Here is a 26,149-nt window from a genome sequence, read left to right as displayed (position 1 = left end):
CCACAGCAGAAAGCTGGCCTGGAAGAGGGGCAACCGGGACAGAATCCAGTGCCCCAACCGGGACTAGAACCCGGGGTGCCGGTGCCGCAAGGCAGAGAATTAGCCTAGTGAGCCGCGGCGCCGGCTTAAACCATGTTTTTAAAATGTTGATATCCTCTGTTGACAAGGTAAAACAATGGTCTTGGTTATCATTTTCCCTTACATAGAGATGGATGTGGATCTATGTGCTTACAGTCCTTGCTAAAGGTTAACCCGACAACATGTAGGGTCCTTTAAATATTTATCGATGGGGGCCGGCGCCGCGGCTCACTAGGCTAATCCTCCGCCTAGCGGCGCCGGCACACCGGGTTCTAGTCCCGGTCGGGGCGCCGGATTCTGTCCCGGTTGCCCCTCTTCCAGGCCAGCCCTCTGCTGTGGCCAGGGAGTGCAATGGAGGATGGCCCAGGTGCTTGGGCCCTGCACCCCATGGGAGACCAGGAAAAGCACCTGGCTCCTGGCTCCTGCCATCGGATCAGCGCGGTGCGCCGGCCGCGGCGGCCATTGGAGGGTGAACCAACGGCAAAAGGAAGACCTTTCTCTCTGTCTCTCTCTCTCACTGTCCACTCTGCCTGTCAAAAAAAAAAAAAAAAAAAAAAAATTTATGGATGGGAAAAGGCCTGGAATGATGTAGTCCGAGTGGTGCACTTGGAGTTAGAATTGGACATTTTTCTCCCCATTTTCCTTACTCCTTAATTTTCCATAACAAATATACAGTTTTTGTTACAGAAAATAATAAAAGTATTTCTTAACTTTTGGAAAACACTTGGGGGAAGTGGGAGAAACCAACTCACTTTGTTGAAGTCAACTTGCTAATTTTTAAAAATGTTTATGAATAAACTACAAGTTTTTTTTAGCTTATTATTGATATACCAAGGAAAAAATAAGTAATATCCAGTAATAACTTAGGAGACATTAGATCTGCAATTAGAGAATGACTCATCTTTATAAATCAGCAACACAAAAGCACAACAGCTCAGTTCATGAAAATGGTTGAGGCAATGTGCCAATGCTTAAGAACAGAATCTGCACACTTGTTGAAGTGAATTGCACAATTGCTGTCAAAAATGGTTATTTCAGTCATGAACAGAGAGTGCCCTTTTTAGCCATACCCTTCCCGGTACTGAATTGTCATTCCTTTTTCTCTTTGCAGATCTAACTAGCCAAAAAGAAAAAATCCCATTTTAATTTTCATCTTTAATTCTACTGAAGCTGAATATTTTAAAGGCTTACTTATCAGCTATTTATATTTCTTCTTTCATGGATTTTCTGTTTATGTGCTAGATCTGAGTTTTTCATATATTTTTAAATTTGTATCTGTTTTTTAAAGGATCTTTTTTGTTGTTGTTGTTGTTGATTAGTATTGTAAAGGACAAGTACTGTAACCCTTTAGCTGCTGTATGAGTAAATGTTGCAAATACTTTTTCCATTTGTCCTGTGCTTTAATGATGTCTTATTATGTCCAAAAATGTCTAATTTTTGTGAGCGCAAATCTTTCAAACCTTTTCTTTATCACTGTTCTTTTGCTTTTATTACTAGACAGTCCTGTTTTGACCTAGAAGATACTATCCATCTGTGTTTTCTTCTAATTCTTATCTGGGGTCATTTTTAAAATTAAGCCTGAAAACCATCTGAAACTTCTTTTGGAATAAGATGTGAGAGTGGCAACTAATTTAAAAGCACATTTCTAAAACATTATGCATTACAACAGATTCTGTGCAAAGAAAAATATTTACAATATCAAATGTGTCCAAGGAATCATCACTTAGTACAACAACATTTCCAATGACATAAGCATTTAAAAAGTTCTTCCAAGTTTTGGGCTGGATGGAAACTTATTTTAACAGTTTTTTGTTTGTTTTTTGGAAAAATATCTTTTCACTACTAAACTTCTGTAGAATTTGGATGTCTTACCACAAGTATAGATTGTTTTATTATTTAAATTGATAGTTTATATTTTCAAAAAGAAAGAAAAAAAATGCCCTTCATTGCATGATACCACGTGACAAAGTCAGATTTTGAATTTCACCTTTTCGTGGCCAAAAGAGAACAAAAGAATCTCTTCATGATTCAGAAGACATGAATCATACGTGCAAATTACTGAATGATTAAGTAGAGTTCAAATGCCAGGGGGGTGAAGTAGAAATCCTATTCGGTAGAAACCAAAAGCCCCAGTTTTAGTGCTCCCCCGATTTACTTCCTAAATTTCCTTACACTAATCTCTTAAAAATTCCGCACCTGTTTGTCAATGCATTAAACATTTGATGGTCAGGATGTACTCATGAGTTAGCATCAAAGTACTAAAAGCAACTTGAACTAAAACTCCTGATGAACGGGGTCAGCCATTCCAGTCATCAGCAACTGGGGAAACCTAACATGTTTCCTCAATGAAGAAGTCTTTCTTCCAAGGCTCAGCTTTTATTTTACTGTAAATCTTCAAACGGCCACCAAGGATAGCGGAATACCCGGGTGAGTGATTTATTTCCAAATAACAGAAATGTCATTTTACTGCTAATGGGTCTAAAGTAATAATGCATTTTAACAAAACTAAACTTTCTTTTTTGATTTCTACTATGTACAGCTTTTTCTATTTTAACATATTTCATCTTTTTGAGATTTTTTTTTTTGACAGGCAGAGTTAGACAGTGAGAGAGAGAAAGACAGAGAGAAAGGTCTTCCTTCCGTTGGTTCACTCCCAAAATGGCCATTGCAGCCGCTGCGCTGCGGCTGGCACACTGTGCCGATCCAAAGCCAGGAGCCAGGTGCTTCCTCCTGGCCTCCCATGTGGGTGCAGGGCCCAAGTACTTGGGCCATCCTTCACTGCATTCCCGGGCCACAGCAGAGAGCTAGACTGGAGGAGGAGCAACCGGGACAGAATCCAGCACCCCAACTGGGACTAGAACCCGGGGTGCCAGCACCGCAGATGGAGGATTAGCCAAGTGAGCCGTGGCGCCAGCCTCTTTTTGAGATTTTAACAGATATGTATGTGTATATATATGTATACATATACACAAGAGCTTACAAAAAGATGCATTCTTCATCAATGTGCTTACCAATATTCATACAAATATGTACAGAATAGCACAGTTATGGGTGGCCACACTGCTTGCTCAGAAGCATATCCTTAGGCTTACCTTAGCCATGTTGGCAAGGATACCAAGAGAATCCAGGAATCAGCAAATTGGTCAAATCACTTGTAATGAAAGACTGCTGGCAAGGAACACTCTGTTTAATGCTCTTCAGGCCTTCAGTATCTAGATGATAAATTCTCTAGAATAGTTTGGCCAAAAACTATGAAGAGTGGGATATATTGTTAATTTATTCAACAAGTGTTATCTGAGCATCTGCCAGACCCTGGGCTAGGCTCTGAGGAGAACTATCAGACTGAATAGTGAAATTGCTGATATTCCACTGTTTCTAACTTACGAAAATGGAAACTTCTGATGGTTCAACTTAAGAAAATCACAAAAAGCTCCCTAGAGAAGGAAAGAAAATATGAAAGCGAGTTGAGGCCGGCATCACGGCTCACTAGGCTAATCCTCCACCTGTGGCGCCGGCACCCTGGGTTCTAGTCCCAGTTGGGGCGCCGGTCCTGTCTTCAGATCTGCACAGCGCGCCAGCCGCAACGCACAGGCCGTAGCGGCCACTTAGGGGGTGAAACAACGGAAAAAGGAAGACTTTTCTCTCTGTCTCTCTCTCACTCTCACTAACTCTGCCTGTCAAAAAAAAAAAAAAAAAAAAAAAAGAAAGAAAGAAAGCGAGTTGATACTCACAGGAAAAAAAATTTTAGATAGTAGCTTCAGAGAAATAAGAGGGGGTCAGCACTGTGGCATAGCACATTAAAGCCCTGCCCTGCAACGCCAGAATACCATATAGGAACTGGTTTGAGTCCTGGCTGTTCCACTTTTTTTTTTAAAGAATTATTTATTTATTTATTTATTTTTGACAGGCAGAATGGACAATGAGAGAGAGAGACAGAGAGAAAGGTCTTCCTTTGCCGTTGGTTCCCCCTCCAATGGCTGCCGTGGCCGGCGCGCTGCGGCAGGTGCACCGCGCTGATCCGATGGCAGGAGCCAGGTACTTCTCCTGGTCTCCCATGGGGTGCAGGGCCCAAGCACTTGGGCCATCCTCCACTGCACTCCCTGGCCACAGCAGAAAGCTGGCCTGGAAGAGGGGCAACCGGGACAGAATCCGGCGCCCTGACTGGGACTAGAACCTGGTGTGCCGGTGCCGCAAGGCAGAGGATTAGCCTAGTGAGCCACGGCGCCGGCCAGAATTATTTATTTATTTGAAAGTCAGAGTTAAGGAAGTTAGTCAGTCAGTTAGTTACACAGGGAAAAAGGAGAGGCAGAGAGAGAGGTCTTCCATCCTCTGGTTTACTCTCCAATTGGTTTCAACAGCCAAAGCTGCGCTGATCCAAAGCCAGGAGCCAGGAGCTTCTTCCAGGTCTCCCACGCTGGTTCAGGGGCCCAAGGAGTTGGGCCGTCTTCTACCGCTTTCTCAGGCCATAGCAGAGAGCTGGATCGGAAATGGAGCAGCCAGGACTAGAACCAGCACCCATATGGGATGATGGCACTGCAGGCAACAGCTTTACCCACTACTGACACAGCGCCGGCCCCTGCTCCACTTCTGATCCCGTTCTCTGTTGTGGCCTGGGAAAGCAGCAGAAGATGGTCCAAGTCTTTGTGCCCCTGCATCCACGTGGGAGACATGGAAGAAGCTCCTGGCTCCTGGCTTCGGATCGGCCCAGCTCCAGCCGTTTCAGCCATTTGGGGAGTGAACCATGGCATGGAAGACTTCTCTCTGAGCCTCTACCTCTCTCTTTAACTCCGTCTTTCAAATAAATAAAATAAATCTTAAAAAGAAAAAAGAAAGAAGAGAAAGAAAGAAGAGGGAATGAAAAGAGAAAGATAAAATTTAAATGAGATAATTGGACTTGCCCCAAATGGTGGAGTTAGAAATGTGCCAGGGGATTCCAATACAATCCCATCAAGGTGGCATGTACCAATGCCATCTCACTAGTCCAAGTGATCAATTTCTGTTCACAATTGATCACACTGATAGGTCTAAAAGTCAAAGGGATCACACAAACAAGAGTAGTGTCTGCTAATACTAACTGATAGAATCAAAAAGGGAGAGAACGATCCAACATGGGAAGCGGGATACACAGCAGACTCATAGAATGGCAGATGTCCTAAATAGCACTCTGGCCTCAGAATCAGCCCTTAAGGCATTCGGATCTGGCTGAAGAGCCCATGAGAGTATTTTAGGCATGGAAAGCCAAGACACTCTGGAAAAAAAAAAAAAAAAAAAAAAAACAAAAAAAAAAAAAAACACCTAAATGAAAGAGCTCTGTGAGTCAGATCCCAGTGGAAAGAACAGGTCTTCAAAGAGGGAGGTACCTTTCTCTGAAGGGATGAGAGAACTTCCACTTATGACCCTGTCAGAATAAGATCGAAGTCAGCAAACTCAAAAGGCTTCCATAGCCTTGGTAACTCATGACTAGAGCCTAGGGAGATTACTGATGCCATAAACAAGAATGTCAAATTGTTAAGTCAACAACAGGAGTCACTGTGTACTTACTTCTCATGTGGGATCTGTCCTTAATGTGTTGTCCAACGTGAATTAATGCTATAACTAGTACTGAAACAGTATTTTACACTTTGTATTTCTGTGAGGGTGCAAACTGATGAAATCTTTACTTAATATATACTAAAACGATCTTCTGTATATAAAGATAATTGAAAATGAATCCTCATGTGAATGGAATGGGAGAGGGAGCGGGAGATGGGAGGGGTGCGAGTGGGAGGGAAATTATGGGGGGGAAGCCATTGTAATCCATAAACTGTACTTTGGAAATTTATATTTACTAAATAAAAAAATAATTAAAAAAACAAAAAAAATTAAATGAGATAAAGGTAATATATGAAATGGGATAAAGGTAACATATGAATAAAATCAGAATAGGATAAAAAAACCATAAAACTCATGAATTCTTAATAATGAGTTTATTCAATATTTATTGAGTGTAAACATTAAAGAAATAATCTCATTGTAGATATCATACATGCCTCAAAAGAAAGTGAAGACATTCTTCGCCTTAACATGAAATAAAGATCATATGCCTTTTTTTTTTCCAGAAGAACAAAGAGCTCCCCTCTGCTGATTTAATCTCCAAATGCCCTCAGTGGCCAGGGCTGGGTGGGGTGGGAGCCAGGAGATGGGAACAAAATATAGGCCTTCCACGTAGTGCAGGAACCCAATTGCCTGAGCCATCACCTCTACCTGGCAGGGTCTGCATTAGTAGGAACCTAGAGTCAGGAGTCAGAGACAGGAATTGAAACTATACTCCAAAGAGGAACCTATGCATCTTTACCACTAGGCTACATCCCTGCCCCCTGAGATTTTTAAATTCTAAGTTTGGAAGATAAAAGAGCAAATGAAAAATATATCAAGGTAGTGTGTGTTAAAATAGGAAAAGCAGTAGAAATAGAACAGATGGAACACTAATCCAATATAAAGCCAAGTTAGAAAGAATTAAAAAGTAAGTTCCAATAATAGAAAAAAGATTCTCTGGTAACATTGATAGGCAGCTGTTGTGGGAATTTGGGCAGTGAACTAGTGAATGAAAGATTGATCTCTCTCTCTCTGTGCCTTTCAAATAAATAAAAATTTTAAAAAATTTAAAGTAAAAAAAAAATAGAATTATCATACGATCCAACAATCCCATTACTGGTTATATATTCTCAGGAAATTAAATCCATCTGTTAAAGAGACATCTACACTGCTATGTTTACTATAGCACTACTTACAATAGCCCAGAAGTGGAAACAACCGGAATATGTATCCAATGATGAAGGGATGAAGATTATTTTGAACACGTACACAATAGAATACTTCTCAGCCATAAAGCAGAATAAAATCTTGCCATTCACAACAACATCGATGGAACTGGAAGTCATTTTTAGGTTAACTGAAATAAGCCGTGCACAGAAAGACAAATATCGCATTGTCTCATTCCCATGTGGAATACAAGAAAAAGGTGATCCCGCAGAAGTTAAGAGCATAATGGTGATTATCAGAGGCTGGGGAGCGACGGGGAAAGCTGATCAACAGGAACTAAATTACACTGAGATAGGAGTTGGAAGTTCTGGGGTTCTACTGGACAGTAGAATGACTATTGATAATGTACTGTAAATTTCTCTGTTAAAAAAGACTAAAACGGGCCGGCGCCGCGGCTCACTAGGCTAATCCTCCGCCTAGCGGCGCCGGCACACCGGGTTCTAGTCCTGGTTGGGGCGCCGGATTCTGTCCCGGTTGCCACTCTTCCAGGCCAGCCCTCTGCGGTGGCCAGGGAGTGCAGTGGAGGATGGCCCAGGTGCTTGGGCCCTGCACCCCATGGGAGACCAGGAAAAGCACCTGGCTCCTGGCTCCTGCCATCGGATTAGCGTGGTGCGCCGGCCGTGGCGGCCATTGGAGGGTGAACCAACGGCAAAGGAAGACCTTTCTCTCTGTCTCTCTCTCTCACTGTCCACTCTGCCTGTCAAAAAAATAAATAAATAAATAAAAAATAAAAAATAAAAAAAAGACTAAAACATGATGTGTGTGGCAGAAGTGAAAGAAACCGTGTTTGCTAAAGTAATTGTGGTGATAGAAATAGTTTAGCCTCAGAAGCTGCTGAGGTGGCCCATTCTATCCCAGTACAAGGCAGATTAAGAAAGAAAGAAAAAAAAAGGTAAGATTTTGGATCTTTAAACCATAAAGAAATTTTAAATGTTTTAGGAGATAAATATACTTACACTTATTGGACGTTATACAATTTATACACACATTAAAACATCACTTGGTTCCCCCTACGTATGTACAATTTTTACGCCTATTAAAAAATTTTAAGGAGCTGGTGCTGTGGTGTAGCAGGTAAAGCCACTGCCTATAGTACCGGCATCCTATTTGGGTGCTGGTTCGAGTCCCAGCTTCTCCACTTCTGATCCAGCTCTCTGCTATGGCCTGGGAAAGCAGTAGAAGATGGCCCAAGTCCTTGGACCCCTGCGCCCGCATGGGAAGACCTGGAAGAAGGGCCAGTTGGGGAGTGAACCAGCGGATGGAAGAACTCTTTCTCTCTCTGTGTCTCCTTCTCTCTCTGTGTAACTCTTTCAAATAAATAAATAAATAAATCTTTAAAAAATGTTTAATAAAATTAAATAACTAAAATGTGGAACCTGTGTATATAATTATTAAAATCTATATTTTGAAAAGATTTATATCCTTTTATATAATATGCAAGTTATGCAAAAGCAAATAATTAAAGACTATCCAGAATGGGAAAGAATAATTAGCAAATTACTTACATAGAATCCTCTTTACAGTCTATTATCAAAAAATATTCAAAGAATTACAGAATTGTAGCACAGGATAGAATCTCAGTGTTCATTCAGACCAAACCCTCAGTATCTCTGAAGAGACAAAGTGTGAGAAATGACTGCTTTAAAGTCATCTAGCTGGAGAGAAACAAACTTGGGCCTGGAATTTATTTGTTCTTGAATTCACTTAGCTGTCAGGGCATGCTTCCGAACTTTCACTCTGGCCGTTGTGGACATTTGGAGAGTGAACCAAAGTATGTGAGCTTTCTCTCTGTGTCTACTTGTATATCAAATAAATAAATAATTTCAATGAATATTTTACATCTCAAAAGTCAATTAACATGAAAAGAGCTTCACGTCAGGATGGTCTGTAAAATAACAGAGATTGCTTAACCAAAGGAAGAGAAACAGGGCCCTCATTTCTAGATCGCCTAGATTACATGTAATATGTGATTACATGTAATATGTGGGGAGTCTTCAAAAAATGTATAGATATACCTTAAATAAAAGGTTTCTAGGTTAAAAATACATAGAAAAATATGGATTATAAAAAAGCATGAATTTCAAAAAGTTTGTACCAAAGCAAACTTATCTTTTATTCCCATTTCCCTTGAGCTTTTTCAACTTCCCTTATACATCTTGTAGTCAATACCAACACCATCAACACTGCTGTATCCTCCTTCTCTCATGCAGAATTAATGATTTATTAAAAAATGTCTACAGTGGGGTGTCTTTTTTAAAAATTATTTTATTATTTCATCTGCTTGAAAAGCAGAACAAGAGAGAGACTGAGAGAGAGAGAGAGAGAGAGAGAGAGAGAGAGAGAGATCTTTGATCTACTGGTTCACTGCCCAAATGCCAGCAACAGCCAGAGTTGGGCCAGGCTGAAAGCTGGCACCCAGAACTCTATCCAGGTGTCCCACATGGGTGGCAGGGGCTCAAATGCTTAAGCCATCAGGTGCTGCCTCCCAGGATGTGCGTTAGCAAGAAGCTGGATTGGAAGTGGAGGTGCTGGGTCTCAAACGAGGCACTCTGATGCGTAATACAGGTGTCCCAGGTGGCAGCTGAACCTGCTGCACCATCATGCCCAACTCTAAGGATGCTTGAACACTGTCAATTGTATACACAGCTAGACGTGCATGATTTGTTTGAATTCTTTTCACGTGGTATATGGAAAGTATGGTTTTTGTAATTGATACCAAATAAACTTGTATATGGAAAAAAAACTGTTTACTTAGAACATTATGAAAACCTGAATTTGAGTTTACCAAAAAGAAGTCAAAGAATTTCGTAACAATCAGAAGGTAAGGTTATGATAATAAAACGAATTTGAAGAGTGAAGAATTAATTATAGTGGTCACAATGCCAAGTTCTGTTCACAGAGTGACAGTTCTGGGACCAGCTGTGACACAGGTCTCTGTCACATGCCCCCAGGAGTAGCTCAAAACCACAGTGATTCAGTTCCTATGTGCCCTGTAAGGACAATAAGGATCATTATTTTTTTAAGCATGACACAGACTTCTTACTATGATTCACAGCATTACATGAAACCAGATGACCTCTCACACTGTTCTTGATTTTATTTAATTGTTTTGTTGTTAACAATCATTTTCCTTAAATGATAGATGTAAGCATCTATGTTAAGCAAACGTTCAAAATAAAGTCTTTAATCCCTTTATCGATTCAATGAATCTGAAGATACCTGCACGCGGAAACATAATCAACCTGGAACAGTAGGAGTCTGTCATTTTCCACTTGCTGACTTTACTGGGATAAATTAAAACTGCAAACGATTGACGTTGAAATGTCAGGGCTGAAATGTCACAGAAACATCAGGTTTGGGAAAGTTGCATCTCCTGTCCCGAGTCGTGTAATGATGCGGTCATCGGTGTGTCTTTAAGGATGTGGCTGTGACCTAGACTGCAGAGTTTCATGACTGCAGCTTAACATTTCCTGTCACAGTCCTTGAGTCAACCCTCATGCCCACACAGTAAACGGACCTTCCATTTCATTCTTGAATTCACACAGGTAAGCAGCTGGGCATGCACGCAGAGTTGCATTAGCACATTAATCCAAGTCCATCCATCTCATTGCTCTGTTTTATTTTTTTAAATTTCCTTTGAAACTAAATAATTTCTTACCTACCACCCTTCCTTGCTTAATAACTCAAAAAAAAAAAAAAAAAAAAGCACTGGAAAGAGGCAAGAACTAGGCTATTACTTGGCCAGTGATTGTTCAGTTACTTCTTCCTGCCTCAATGTCCTGCTTTGTAAAATGGGGATCCTAATACCTGACTCCACTCCACAGAATAAGAGAAATGCTATCTGTGAGAACACTTGAGCTGCTTTGGAAGAAAAGCATGAGAATATTGTAAGTTCAAAGAGCAAAGAGTACAAAATAAGACAAGGAACACAGCAAGAAAGTAACAGAAGAAACGAGCAGTACTGGGCACTTCGTCACAAGTTATTCCCTATTCTCTCTCTGCCATCTAACTTCAGAATATCATGCAGTGTCATAGGGGCTGGGGTTTGTGTCCGTACTGCCAAACGGTGTCACGTTCTCTAGAACCCAGTACTACAGGGAAACGCGAAGGGATGTAATCCACCGCTGAGAAGCAGACTTCCACTCCTCTGTCTGCCTCCCCTCTCAGGCTATAAACCATGATATTTGATGTGAGCACAAGGCTTCACTTGTTTTACTACAAATATCCAAATACGTGGGTGGACTCATTCTAGCAAGGAATGTCATCACAGTTCAGATCTGCTGATTCCGCAGCATGAAGCTGCCAACCATTTATTTGCCTCTCCCCCGATAGCGTATGAAGCACTTTTCTTACTGAAAAGTAGGTAGGCTGCGGTACGAAAACAGTTGATTTCATAGAAGCATAGAGGTAGGCAGGCTCGGAAGGGTAACAGAGGGAAGGGATGGGAGGGGGCAGATAGAGGGAGGCCGGATACCAAGTACCAAAGCACCATGTTACACAGCACAGGTGGATGACTTAAGTTTACAATTTATTATATATATATATATACATATATATATTTAAAGATTTATTTATTTATTTGAAAGTCAGAGTTACAGAGAGAGAGAGAGAGAGAAAGAGGTCTTCCATCTGCTGGTTTACTCCCCAGTTGGCTGCAACAGCTGGAGCTGCTGCACCGTTCTGAAGCCAAGAGTCAGGAGCTTCTTCCAGGTCTCCCATGTGGAAGCAGGGGCCCAAGGACTTGGGCCATCTTCTACTGCTTTCCCAGGCCATTGCAGAGAGCTGGATCAGAAGCTGGACTCAAACTGGCGCCCATATGGGATGCTGGCCCTGCAGGCCGCAGCTCAACCTGTTACGCCACAGTACCGGCCCCCAGTTTATTATACATTTTATGAAGAGCTGGAAGAAGGAATTCAAAGGTTCCCAACACAAGGAAATGATAAATGTTTAAGCTATGAAAATGTTGATTAATCTGATTTGATCATTACACATTGTTTACACATTGTTTACATGTATCAAACTATCACACTGTACTTCGTAAATATATACAATTAAAAACAAACAAAACAGGGGGTCAGCATTGTGGTGCAGTAGGTAAAGACACCGCCTGTGATAACGGCATCTCATGAGGGATGTTTGTGCTGGCCACTCCACTTCAGATCCAGCTCCCTGCCAGTGGCCTGGGAAAAGTAGCAAAAGATGTCCCAAGGACTTGGGCCTCTGCCATCCATGTGGGAGAGCTGGAAGGTGCTCCTGGCTCCTGGCTCCTGGCTCCTGGCTTCAGTCTGGCCCAGCCCTGGCATAGTGGTCAATTGGAGAGTGAACCAGCGGATGGAAGATCTCTCTCTATAGATATATAACTCTGACTTTCAAATAAATCTTGAAAACACACACACACACACACACACAAGGGCAAGCATTTGGGACAATCACATCCTATATTAAAGTGCCTGGAGTCAAGTCCCAGCTCTGCTTCCTATTCCAGCTTCCTGCTAATGCACATCCTGGGAGGCAGCTCAAGTACTTGGGTCCCTGCCAGCCATGTAGGAGGCCTGGACTGAGTTGAGTCCTGGCTTCGGCCTGGCCCAGCACCAGATGTTATGGGCATTTGGGAAGTGAATTAATGGAAGCAAGATCTCTCTGTGGCTGTCTCTTTCTCTCCTTATCTGCCTCTCAACCTTTCACATAAAAAGAAATGCATACATAAGCAAGACAAAATTAAGCCAGAAAAAAAGTAAATAGCTTCCACCCAACAAAAGTGTACTGAGCACAAACAATGTTGAAGGCGCTCTGCTGGGTGCTGTGGAGGCCGCAGAGTAGGGTCAGGCACTCCTGGCCCTGATGACCCACATTCTTAGATTAGATCTTGGCCAGATTAGCTTCTCAAAACAGAGGCTATGGTGTTTATCTTAGTTGCAGATTGACCGAGTGAGCAAACAGAAGTATGAATGTTCCAGTGAAGATGTTTCCCATTCTCATGCAGCCCAAAGAAGTTATTTCCAGCTCTTCACAGTCTGTCCCAGTTACTTATGTAAGAAGGAGGGACGAAGGATCCACCGTGGAAACAGGTTAGACAACCAGGTGGACACATGGAAGGTGAACAGGAAGAGACTGCCACAGGAGGTTGGGGGTGGGGAGCTGCCATGCTTAGAAGGAATCAGTGAAAGCAAACTTTCTACAGGAAACTTATAAGAATTCAGTTGATTCTCGATAATCAGAATAAAATAGACAATAGCCATTGTGGGGAGAAAAAGTATTTGGTGAAAATGACATCAGTTAAAGATCAGGAAGGGGGAAAATGCTTCCTTTGGCCTCCAGCCAGTGCCAGTTCACTTCGGCCAGAGCATGAAACCTTAAATAATGGTCCTAGGAATTGTTGAGCATGTTATGTATACGGGGAAGGCTATGAACCCCATCTAGCAAAGGTTCTGTGTGCACCTGCTGTCTTCAGTACTTGAGGCAGCACTTCTCATATTCTTTGACCTTGGACCCTCTTTCCATTGAATTATCAAGGGCCCCAAAGAGCATTTCCTTGTGGTTTATTCATTTATTTTCATCTACTAGAAAGGCAAAGAGAGAGAGAGAGAGAGAGAGATTTTCTATATCCTGGTTCACTCCCCAAATGCCCACAATGGCCAGGGCTGGGCCAGGAACCCAGAACTCCATCCTGGTCTCCCACATGAGTGACAGGGAGGTGAGCATTTCAGCCACGGTCCACTGGCTCCCAGGAGGCTGGATTGGAGACAAAGGAGCCAGGATGTGAATGGGTACCCCCATATGGGATGCAGTTTTCCCAAGTGGTGGCTTAACCCATTGTGCCACATGTGAATTATATCTAATGACATTTATCACACATTAAAATTCAGAAATTTACAAAGCATTATTTCAAATCAAGACAACAATGTGTACTTATTGTTGTTTCTGAGTAGGCTGAAAGAAAAGTTCAAGGTAATTATTTCTTTGGGAATAAAGAGGTTATAGCTCTCCTGGTAAGCATAGTAAAAGCACAGAAATACTGAGAACAAATATTAATCTCTATAAACCTACACAAATCTTTACATAAAACTTTTATACTGGTATTTTAAGCCTACTATCATGGAAAATACTAGAAAACACAGCATGCTTGAACAGGTAGTCTGTTAGCAGAGTGACGACATCCTTACATGTCAAGAAAATCTCTGGAAATTTCCACTGTACACTCTTGAGAGAATGAAAGTGAAAAATGGCAAATCACATCTTGTCACCACAGGGAAGTAGTTTTGACCTCGGAGGGCCTTTGAAAGGATCACTCGTAGCCATCTCAGACCTGGAGGACCACCAGTTGAGAACCAATGTAATCGATTAATTTTTTTAAAGTTCATTTCTCATTTCATAGTGCCAATACAGTGTATTTTCTCTGATGAGTGTTTTTCGTCTCTCCCCAGTTCACCCTTGGAGGACAGGTAACCACAGGACCCCAAAGCCTAAGGTGACCCAAACCCAAAAACCCAGGACGCGCCCAGGGCGCTTTGCTGAGCACTGAGCACTGAAATGCTTGCTTGAATTCACTGAGAACGCCGGATCCAGAGACAAGTCCAAAGCCAGCCACCCGCGCCGCCAAGGCGGGGCCAGAACTGGCGACAGGCGGCTGGGTTCGCCCAGGGCTGGGGACAGAAGCTGCGTCCGCCGCTGGAGCTCAGCGCGGGTTCCCTGGAGACGCCGTCCCGCGGCCCGCCCGCTACAGGTAGGCGGGGTCCCAGGAGGCGGGGCGCGGCCAGGTGATCCCCCGGTAGCTGCTTCCTCCCTCTCCCACTGAGCTGTCCGCGGTCTCCGGGGACCGAGGCAGAAACTCGCGCCGCTCGCGTCCCCTGGGCGCCCCTCTGCGGGCCCTGGGCGCTTCCTGGATCTTCGCGCGGAGGACACCCCGACAAAGAGCTAGGCCCGAAGTCCTGCGGAGACCTGGGGGGCGTCGGAGACGAGGGCCTGGCGGCAGCAGGAACCACAAAACGACTGGGCTCCGGCCCGGGGGCTGCTGGAACATGTGCCGGGGGCTACAGGTGCGGGGCCCCGGCGGGGAAATGGGTTACCGCGAAGGGGATCCAGGGGCCGGGGCTCGGGCGGACAGGATCTTGTTGGAACGTAATCCGAGGGTTGCCCGCGGCGACAGGTGCCCGGTCGGCCGGTGCAGAGTCCCAGGGCGCGGCGTTTGTCTCCAGGCGCTCTCGGGGGCCGCTTTCTCAACTCGCGTCCGGCCCGGGAGACCGAAACCGCGCGCGGCGGCGGCTTTGAGAACAATGGGTCGGCGACTCAGTTCCCACAGAAACTCCAGGAGCTGAGACAGGGGCTTTTTTTTTTTGACGCGCTTTGTGTTTGTTTGTTTTAGTTTCTCTGACAGGTGCCAGACTATGTTCGCAGTCCTGATTCTTCTCAGTCACCTGCCCGCGGTTACCATCGCGTTTCCTCATTGCACAAGAAGCCTTCAGGATTCCGGGCATGCCAGAGCAGAAGGTAAGTAGGCTTCGGTCTCCGTCCCGGAGACCAGTCATCTGTCACAGATCTCCAGGGAGGACGTGTAGCATTCAGATATCCGTATCTCCCTCAATCCTAGAAGCACTAACACGTCTTTTAGTTTAATTCATGATTTATTTGGTGATGTGGCGCGCTTTGATATTCTTCAACTACAAATGTAGACACATTTGTTTCTGTGAATTTCCTTTGCGAAATATATATTTAACACTTGGTTTGTAGTTAATGGAAAGCTAGTAGGATAGGGAGTGATTTTGACTATTTTGATTTGGGGAAATCGGTGACTTTTTCTAGATGCAGTTATATAGTGATTCTAATGACATATTATTTGTTCTTCCTGAAGAGATGCGCAAGGTGACCAGAATCTGGTCTGTTCTTGTGAGCCTCTGGGCCAGGTGCCTCATTCATCCCTTTGAGTTTTAACGTGTTCATCAGCAAAATAACTGGTGTGGGGCTGGAGTGATCTCTGAGGTCCTTCTTGACTTCTGAACCTCGAGTTGTCTGGATAAATACAGACAGAGAAGAGATTGGGTTTTGGGCTTGCTAACCCAGAATTTCACACATTTTTAGGCTTAAAGTCATAAGCAGATTGGATCTTGCCTCCATTTTATTATTTTTTAAAAGATTTTAGTTAGTTCTTTGAAAGGCAGAATGACAGAGAGGGAGTGACACAAAGAGAGAGATTATCTTCCACCCACTGGTTCATTGGCCTGCAACAATCAGTGCTAGGTCAGGCTGGGGCAGCAAGCCAGGAGCCCAGAACTCCATCTGGGTCCTCTACATGGGTGGCAAGGCCCGAAGTACTTAGGCCATCATCCACTGCCTTCCCAAGCATGTTAGCCAGAAGCAGGGAGTATACAAGACTCAAAACAGGCACTCCTATAGGAGATGCAGTCATGCAGACAGCTTAATACACTGTACCACAACACTTACTCCTTGCCTGCATTTTAGAAACCTACCTGGGGGTCGGTGCTGTGGCCCAATAGTTTAAGCCTGTGCTTGTGACACCAACATCCCATATGGGCGCAGGTTCAAGTCCTGGCTGCTCCACTTACGATCCAGTTCCTTGCTAATGGCCTGGGGAAGCAGCAGCAAAGGATGAACCAAGTGCTTGGGTCTCTGCATCCACACGGGAGACCCAGAAGAAGCTCCTGGCTCTGGATTGGCCATTGTGGCCATTTGGGGAGTGAATCAGCAGATGGAAGATTTCTCTCTCTGCCTCTCCCTCTCTCTGTCGATAACTCTGCCTCTCAAATAAATAAATACATCTTTCTTAAAAAAGAAAAGAAACGAAACCTATTTAGCAAAATCAGAAAAGAAAAAAATTGCTTTGTCTCTCAGCATCCTTCTCCCTGTCCAGCCACTGTGCTTCCCTACTTTGCATCTATTTCCCCACACACTCCTGTCTCTTATTCCTTGTCGTCAGATCAATGCTCAGCTTATTCTCATTTGGAAAGGATCTGTTACACTAATACTCCTATCTGACTTATTAATGATTAATATGGGGGGGGGGTGAACCAGCAGACTGGAGCTTTCTCTGTGTGTCTCTCAGATAAGAGAGCGGCTGGCACTGTGGTGTAGTGGGTAAAGCTGCCACCTGCAGTGCTAGCATCCCATTGGAATCCCAGCTGCTCCACTTCCCTTCCAGCTCTCTGCTATGGCCTGGGAAAGCAGCAAAGGATGGCCTAAGTCCTTGGGCCCCTGCACCCACGTGGGAGACCCAGAAGAAGCTTCTGGCTCCTGGCTTTGGATCAGCGCAGCTCTGGCGGTTGCAGCCATCTGGAGAGTGAACTAGCGGATGGAAGACCTCTCTCTCTCTCTCTCTCTGCCTCTCCTCTTTCTGTGTAACTCTGACTTTCAAATAAATAAATAAATAAATCTTAGAGGGGGAGAGAGAGAAAGAAAGTCAATACCTTAACCCAAAGGAATCAAACAGCACAGATCTAGGAAACTGGATTGACTAATGGAATAAAGAGAGATTTTGAAAGTGGATTCTTCTTGGTACTTCCCAAGTCACACCATATTTGAGAGTATTTCAAAAAGTTTGGAAGGACAGGCATTTGGCAAAGCTGTTAAGATGCGACTTGAGATATGCACATATCATTTGGAAGTGCCTGGGTTCGAGTCCCAGCTCTGCCTGACATTCTACCTTGCTGCTAATGCACACTCTGGGAGGCAGCAGACAATGGTTCGAGTATGTGGGTCCCTACCTTTTGTGTGGGAGACTCAGACTGAGTTCTGGGCTCTTGACTTCAGTCTGCCCCGGCCCCAGCTTACTGTAGGAGCAGAAAGAACATCTCTCTTTCTGCTGGTCTATCTCTGTCTCTCTTTCAAATAAATAAAGATAAATAATTTTTTAAAAGTTCGTGGAAATAAAATTGAAAACTTGGTGCAATAAACTGTTGAAATCCATGCATAAAAGACTATCCCACAAGTTCACAGAAAATGCGTATTATAAAAAAACTATACATGGATTTCAAAATTTTTTGCATCAAAATGCTTACCTTTCAATTCCATTTTTCCATAAACTCTTTGAAGCACCCCTCTATGTAAGTCCATCCATAAATAAGATTGATTGCTCATATCAATAGGACAAGATACTTCCCCCAGAATGGCTGTGAGAGTATCCATTCGTTCATTCATTCACATCACACAGACATAAAAGACACTCTCAAGGACATCACAAACTATGGAAGGAAGTTAGGGGTCAGACTTGAGTGTGAAGAGCTGGAAACCCCTGTGGGAAATGTAAATGAAAGAGCCTACACATTTGAAAAGCCAGTTTGGTGAGTTAGTAACAACTTTTTAAGATTTATTTATTTATTTGAACTGAAAAGTTGTTACAGAGAGAGGGAGAGACGGGTCTTCCATCTGCTGGTTCATTCCCCAAATGGCTACAACAGCCAGGGCTGGGCCAGACTGAAGCCCAGAACCTGGAACTTCACCAGGACTTCCCACCTGGGTGGCAGGGTCCCAAGCACTTGGGCCATCTTCTGCTGCTTTCCCAGATGCATTAGCAGGAAGCTGGATTGGAAGTGGAGCTGCTGGGACTCAAACCAGCACTCAAATGGGATGCCAGCATGGCAGGTAGTGTCTTAATTCATTGTGCCACAATACCAGCCCCAATAACCACTTTTCGAACACAAATTATTTGCCAGGCCCTATGCTAAGTGCTGGCGATGTAGAAATGGACTACCATAATTCCTGTCCTGGAATACTTCTTCATCTGATTGTATGACACAGAAGCCAGTGATTTCTGTTTGCACATGGGATATAATAAATAGAGCTGTAAAAGTTACAGGGGGTGGGGATGGAAATGGGACAGTCAGCTAAATTCTGATAAAACCTGAGGATAGAGTTGAAATGAATTGAAAGGAACTTAGCTAGGAAACATGAGATAGACGAGCAGAGCAGAAGGGACTATCTGGGTTGGAGGATTTCTAGCAGTGGAATACACAGACTGCCTCTTTGCAGAGTCTAAGGAAAAACAGAGAAGGGCAGAAAACCCAAGGAAGCAGGTGCACAGGCTGCCACATCCTGCAGCCATGGCGAAGGGGAGCATAGGAGCCCTTGCTGGGAGCCAACGATGCTCCACGGGCAGGGAAGTTCACTTATTTTTAATCAGAAGCAAATCTGAAGTTACTTAAGATACAAATATCAAAGGGCAGTATTTCTCCTGAAGTCGTAAGGCAGGGAGGAAAAAATTTGACCTGGCACTGAAGGTTAAGTCCAAGGTCCATCACTAACAGATTCGGAACTTGCACACTCAGAGAAGTAGCAAAAAACAGCCCCTCCCCTCTTAGGGTTGTTTTTTTAAATCTTAATATAGTATTAGTGATAATATCATGAATTTTCATAAACACCATATTTATGATATTAGCAAAGATACTTCAGAAAAAATATAAATGGTCCTCTATTTCCCTTTTAGTTAACAGCAGCTTTATTGAGTCCCATGGGAGTGGGCAAGCGTTCTATAATTCATATAGCCTACCTCAACAGAAAGGAGTGTCAGTGGGCTAATTGCACTGCTTTTACAGTCAATAAAATGTAAAGATCTGGGCTTATCTGAGAAGTTGCACCACAGAGGCAGATTTCTTACTGTCCACTCTGAAGTCAGATTTCATGCACTGAGTCTAGCTGAGTTACACCACGGTGATTGCGTCTTCACTAGTTGACTTCTTCAAACTTGTGCCAGGCTGAGCAACACCAGACTACGCATTTGAATTGCTTCAACTGGTAGAATTTAGGTCCGTGAATTTCTTCCCACTAGAGAAAAGTTGAGTTCATTCATTCATTCATTCAATAATTTTTTAAGTGACTTTTATGTGCCCCTGCTTTAGTGAGGGGAACGGAGTGGTGACAAATGCGTAAGTGAAGCAATGGGACCTCAGGGGGTGATTAAGTGCTATGGAGAAAAGCAGAGTATGTCCAGGGGGTGTCAGAGGTGGGTGCGTAGGGCTGGGGCATTCAGTGCAATGCTGAACAAAATGCTAAAGGACGTGAGAGGGCAAGCTGTGAGAGGAGGATAATCCGAAGAAACTGTAAGTAGAAAGGCAGCAAAGAACCAGGTGTGTTGGGATTCGTGAGGGTTGGGCACCGTGGCACAACAGTTTAAGCCACTGCTTGGGATACCCGCATTCTATATTGGAGTGCCTGATTCGAGTCCCCACTACTCTGCACTTCCAATCCAATTTCCTGCTAAGGCACCTGGGAGGCTGCAGATCCTGACCCAAGACTTGGGTTGCTGCCATCCATGTGGGAGACCTGGACAGAGTTCTGGGCTCCTGGCTTTGGCCTGGCCCAGCCCTACCTGCTGCATACATTCCTCTCTAGCTTTCCCCTCTCTCCCTCTCTCTGTCACTCATCTTTTCAAATAAATAATAAATAAATCTTTTAAAAAAGAACACTTGTGAAAAAAGTAGTAAGAGATGGGACCAAAGGGTTAAGGCTTCAGGGACCAAATCATATAGGGCCTGGTGGGCCTTTTTAAGGAATTTAGCTTTTATTCTGCAGTAGGTGGGATTGCTATTAGAAGGCTTTTAAAAAGCAAAGTAGGGGGTCCCGGCACCATGGTGCAACAAGTAAAGCCGCCACCTACAGTGCCAGCATTTCATATGGGCGCCAGTTCAAGTCCCAACTGCTCCACTTCCAATCCAGCTGTTGGCTATGGCTTTGGAAAGTAGTAAAGGATGGCCCAATTCCTTGGGCCCCTGCACCCATGTAGGAGACCTGGAAGAAGCTCCTGGCTTCAGATTGGTGCAGTTCTGGCCGTTTTGGCCATCTGGAGGAGTGAACCAGAAAATGGAAGACATCTCTTTCTCTCTCTGTAACTCTGCCTTTGAAATAAATAAATAATTCTTTAAAAAGCCAAGTGGGAAAAAGTAAGAACAAAGTCTGATTTGCCTTTTAAAATCATCTATTTGACTAAAAACAGAATGTAGAGGAGCAAGGAAACCACTCAACCACTTGGAAGGCCATTGCAGGAATTCTAGTAAGGAGTGATGGAGGCTTGAAAATCTATTCATTCTCTCTCCATGTGTTGAGTATAGAATCCACAAGAAGACAACAGAGGAGTAAGAACAGAACTATTTCAACCGTCTGGCCTCTCTAGCTACCTGTTAGAATACTTCATTAAACAACTATCTCCAATAATCCCATTCTAGCATCACCCTTGGTTTGAACAGCTGACTTATTTATAATGTGGAAGTTGACACCAGAACAGTGTTGACTAACAGAAATATAATGGAAATCATATAAATAATTTAAACCTTTCTAATAGCTGTATCTTATTATTATTATTATAATTCTACTCATACCCTCTTAGGGTTCTCTTTTCTTTTTTTATTATTTTTTATTTTTTATTATTATTTTTTTTTTGACAGGCAGAGTGGACAGTGAGAGAGAGAGACAGAGAGAAAGGTCTTCCTTTGCCATTGGTTCACCCTCCAATGGCCCCCGTGGCCGGCGCGCTGCGGCTGGCGCACCGCGCTGATCCGATGGCAGGAGCCAGGAGCCAGGAGCCAGGTGCTTTTCCTGGTCTCCCATGGGGTGCAGGGCCCAAGCACCTGGGCCATCCTCCACTGCACTCCCTGGCCACAGCAGAGAGCTGGCCTGGAAGAGGGGCAACCGGGACAGAATCCGGCGCCCCGACCGGGACTAGAACCCGGTGTGCCAGCGCCGCTAGGCGGAGGATTAGCCTAGTGAGCCGCAGCGCCGGCCGGGTTCTCTTCTCTTTTTTTAATTTTTACTTATCTACTTAGTTATTAGACAGATGGGCAAAGAGAACTCCCATCTGCTGATTCACTTCCCAAATGCCCAGGAGCTGGGAATTCAATCTAGGTTTCTCATGTAGTAGCTGGGAATCAACTACTTGAGCCATCACCAGGTACCTCCCAAGGTGAACATTAGCAGGAAGCTGGAATTGGGAGCAGAGCCAGGACTAGAACCCAGGTACTCCAATAGGGATATAAATGTCCCAATTGACAGCTTACCCAGCCAACCCAGCCATATTTTTATTTTTTTAAGAGTTTTTAAATTTATTTGAAAGGCAGAGTTACAAAGAGAGGGAGAGACAGAGAGATCGTCCATCCACAGATTCACTCCTCAAATGGCCACAATAGCCAGGACTGGGCCAGGAGCTAGGAGCCAGGAGCTTCTTCCAGGTCTCCCACATGGGTGCAGGGGCCCAACACTTGGGCCATCTTCTGGTGCTTTCTTTTTTCTTTCTTTAAGATTTATTTATTTATTTAGAATTAGAGTTACAGAAAGAAGGAGAGACAGAGATCATACATCTGTTGGTTCATTCCCCAGATGGCCACAAACATCCAGTGCTGGGCCAGGCTGAAGTCAGGAGCCAGTAGCTTCTTCCAGGTTTCCCATACGGGCCCAAGCACTTGAGCCATCTTCTACAGCTTTTCCTGGGCCATTAGCATGGACCTGGATTGGAAGAGGAGCAGCGGGGACTCAAATCAGTGCCTATGTGGGATGCTGGCACTGCAGACGACAATTAACATGCCACATCACAGTGCTGTCCCTCCCAGCCATATTTGAAAATATAGAAAGAAGGGGCCGGTGCTGTGGCACAGCAGGTTAAAGCCCTGGCCTGAAGCGCCAGCATCCCATATGCGTGCTGGTTTTAGTCTCGGCTGCTCCTCTTCCACTTCAGCTCTCTGCTATGGCCTGGGATAGCAGTGGAAGATGGCCCAAGTCCTTGGGACCCTACACCTGCATGGGAGACCCAGAAGAAGCTCCTGGCTCCTGGCTTCGGATCAGCACAGCTCTGGCCGTTACAGCCATCTGGGGAGTAAACCAGCAGATGGAAGACATTTCTCTGTGTCTCTACCTCACTCTGTAACTCTGTCTTTCAAATAAATAAAATAAATCTAAAAAAAAGAAAATATAGAAATAGATTAATTTTAATAATGTATTGAAAATTTAACCAAGTATCCAAAATGTAACTAATCCAAAATATCAGCAATATTAAACATTGATAATATATTTCACAGACTTCTTTTCCCCCATACTAAATTTTTGGAATCCTGTGTGTGTTTCACACTTAAGGCACACCTCAGTTCAGAGTAGCTACATTTCAAGTCCTCAGTAACTCCATATCTTGACAAAATAGCCTGAGAAGACTCAGACTTGCTTGAAAAGATAATTAGTTCTTAGAAAAAAATATCTTGGACAAGACGTAACTATTTTCAAGGGATTAGGAATAAATGACCAACCTGAGGTCACCAACAAATCAGTAATAATTTTCCAAAGTATGCTCTCATGAGTGTCTTTCAATGCCCGTTTTAATACAATCTTCCTTTAGTAATGGCTGGCAGTGAGGAGTATCAAGACTTGTAAATTCTTTTAAGAACTTATTCATTTGAAAAGCAGAGATAGAGACAAACAGAGCTCCCATCTGCTGATTCACTCCTCAAAAGTCCCCAGCAGCCAGGGCTGGACCAGGCCATGGCTGGGAGTCAGGAATTTAATCCACGTCTCTCATGTGGGTGGCAGGGACCCAACTCCTTGAGCCATCAGCTGCTGCCTGTCAAGGTCCACGTTAGTAGGAAGCTGGAATCAGGAGCAGAGCTGGGATTTGAACCAGGCACTCGGATATTGGGACATGGGCCTCCCAGTCTATGTCTGAATCCTTAGGCCCAAAGACTACCTCTCTTATTTTGTTATAGTTCTCAGAGAGTTTGTGATTTCAGTTGACCTGGAAGAAAAAAATCCCTTAGGCATTATTAGTGTGACACCAGAATGAATTTAAAGTTTGTGGATTTTTTTTTTTTTTTTTTTTTTTTGACAGGCAGAGTGGACAGTGAGAGAGAGAGACAGAGAGAGAAAGGTCTTCCTTTGCCGTTGGTTCACCCTCCAATGGCCGCCGCTGCAGCCGGCGCACCGCGCTGATCCGATGGCAGGAGCCAGGAGCCAGGTGCTTTTCCTGGTCTCCCATGGGGTGCAGGGCCCAAGCACCTGGGCCATCCTCCACTGCACTCCCTGGCCATAGCAGAGAGCTGGCCTGGAAGAGGGGCAACCGGGAGAGAATCCGGCGCCCCAACCGGGGCTAGAACCCGGTGTGCCGGCGCCGCAAGGTGGAGGATTAGCCTATTGAGCCACGGCGCCGGCTTAAAGTTTGTGGATTTTGAAAATATTTCCATGGGTGTAGTGTTGTAGTTCAGTGAGTTAAGCAGCCCCCAAAAAGCCAGTATCCCATACTGGAGCACTGGTTCCAGTCCTGGCTGCTCTGCTTCAGATCCAGCTCCCTGCTATTGCACCTGGAGTGCAGCAGAGGTACTTGGGCCCCTGCCACCTGAGACCAGGATGGAGTTCTTGCCTCCTGGCTTTCAGTCCTGGTTATGAAGCACCTGCCCTCATTGTCTTTTTATTTTACTTTATTTTATTTTATTTTATTTTATTTCATTTCATTTTATTTCACAGGTAGAGTTACAGACAGCGAGAGAGAGACAGCAAGAAAGGTCTTCCTTCCGTTGGTTCACTCCCCTAATGGCCGCCACGGCCGGTGCTGCACCAATCTGAAGCCAGGAGCCAGGTGCTTCTCCTGGTCTCCCATGCGGGTGCAGGGCCCAAACACTTGGGCCATCTCCGCTGCTCTCCCGGGCCACAGCAGAGAGCTGGACAGGAAGAGGAGCAACCGGGACAGAATCCGGTGTGCCGGCGCGGCAGGCAGAGGATTAGCCAAGTGAGCCATGGTGCCGGCCCCGATTGTCTTTTAATTGAACTTATAATTATGTTATATTTTTCTTAACTTAGACATTAGAATTTTATAAATTTTAGTATGAACTTGAGTAAAACGACTTGAATGTAAAAATATTAATTTATAATTTTAGAGCTCACAGAGAGTTTAATGATTATTAAGAAAACTCTAGTTTTACAGATGAGGACTTGTAGCCCAGAGAGATAAGTGACTTTTTCCAGGATACATAGCTTAAAGCTTAAGCCAAAGCAAAACCAAAAATCTGTATCTTCTCTTAGTCTAATACTCTGTATATTATGCCCCAGTAATTTTGCTCATTCGACGTAGTAGGGAACCCAGTCTTCTGGAAATGGAGTAGGCCGCCCGCACCGTCATTTGTTGAAAAATAGTTATCTCAAGGCTGGTGCTGTGGTGTAGCGGGTAAAGCCGCCGCCTGCAGTGCCGGCATCCCATATGGGCATCTGTTTGAATCCTGGCTGTTCCACTTATGATCGAGCTCTGCTATGGCCTGGGAGAGCAGTAGAAGATAATCCAAGTCCTTAGACCCCTGCATCTGTGTGGGAAGACCCAGAGGAAGCTCTTGGCTCCTGGCTTCGGATCAGCGCAGCTCTGGCAGTTGCAGCCAATTGAGGAATGAACCAGCAGATGGAAGAACTCTCTCTCTCTCTCTTTCTCTCTTTCTCTCTCTCTTTTTGCCTCTCCTTCTCTAACTCTAACTTTCAAATGAATAAATAAATCTTTAAAAAAATAGCTGTCTAGAGGGAAAAATGATACTCATATAATTGTCGCTTCTGTTAATAATTTTGGATATAGGGACCATCATTTCAGCACAGTGGGTTAAGCTGCCACTTTCAACACTGGCATCCCATGTCCACGCACTGACTCAAGTCCCAGATGCTCCGCTTCCTATCCAGCTCCCTGCTAATGTTCCTGAGAAGGCAGCAGATGTTGATGGCCTGAGTAGTTGGGCCCCTGCCACTCATGTGGGAGATCTGGATGGAATTTTGGGCTCCTGGCTTTGGCCTGGACCAGCCCTGGCCATTGTGGCCATCTGGGGAATGAACCGGCAGATGGAAAATTGCTGTCACTCTCACACTCTGTCTCCCCCTCTCTTTCTCTGTTACTCTACCTTTCAACCAACCAACCAACCAGATAAATAAATATTTTAAAAAATAATGATAATTGGGGGGTGATGCTGTGGCACAGCAGGTTAAATCTCCCACATGGGTGCAGGTTCAAGTCCTGGCTGCTTTTCTGCCAATCTGCCCTCTGCTAATGTACCTGGAAAAGCAGCAGAAGACGGCCCAAATCCTTGGGCCCCTGCACCCACATGGGACTCCAGGAGGAAGCCCCTGGCTCCTGGCTTTGGCCTGGCTCAGCTCTGGCCATTGCAGCCATTTCGGAAGTGAACCAGCAGATGGAAGATCTCTGTCTCTCTGTCTCTGCCTCTCCTGTAACTTTCAAATAAATAAAACAAATTTTAAAATAATAACAATAATATTTTTGGATCTAATCAACTCAAGTATTTTTTGGAATCATACTAATATTTGTATT

General features: G+C 44.2%; 1 protein-coding gene and 1 non-coding gene across 3 annotated transcripts in view; both read left to right on the top strand.

The window, feature by feature from the left end:
- The first annotated feature begins 7,618 nt into the window (after positions 1–7,618).
- LOC127485131 (small nucleolar RNA SNORA66) lies at positions 7,619–7,744 on the top strand. Its single transcript, XR_007912314.2, has one exon. It is a non-coding gene; the product is annotated as a small nucleolar RNA SNORA66 (small nucleolar RNA).
- Positions 7,745–14,317: 6,573 nt separating this feature from the next.
- The window catches only part of PRRG4 (proline rich and Gla domain 4), a 33,295-nt gene continuing 21,463 nt past the window's right edge, over positions 14,318–26,149 (top strand). Inside the window, exons 1-2 of one of the 2 annotated variants that reach the window (XM_008269504.4) lie at positions 14,318–14,602; positions 15,242–15,366. In XM_008269504.4, coding sequence (XP_008267726.1) covers positions 15,264–15,366 — 103 coding nt within the window. In that variant the 5' untranslated portion in view covers positions 14,318–14,602; positions 15,242–15,263. The other variant, XM_002709034.5, reaches the window with a different exon arrangement.

The sequence above is a fragment of the Oryctolagus cuniculus genome, chromosome 1, assembly GCF_964237555.1.
Source record: "Oryctolagus cuniculus chromosome 1, mOryCun1.1, whole genome shotgun sequence".
NCBI lineage: Eukaryota > Metazoa > Chordata > Mammalia > Lagomorpha > Leporidae > Oryctolagus > Oryctolagus cuniculus.
Note: the sequence above shows the minus strand (reverse complement) of the source record. Positions and strands in the feature narration are given on the sequence as shown.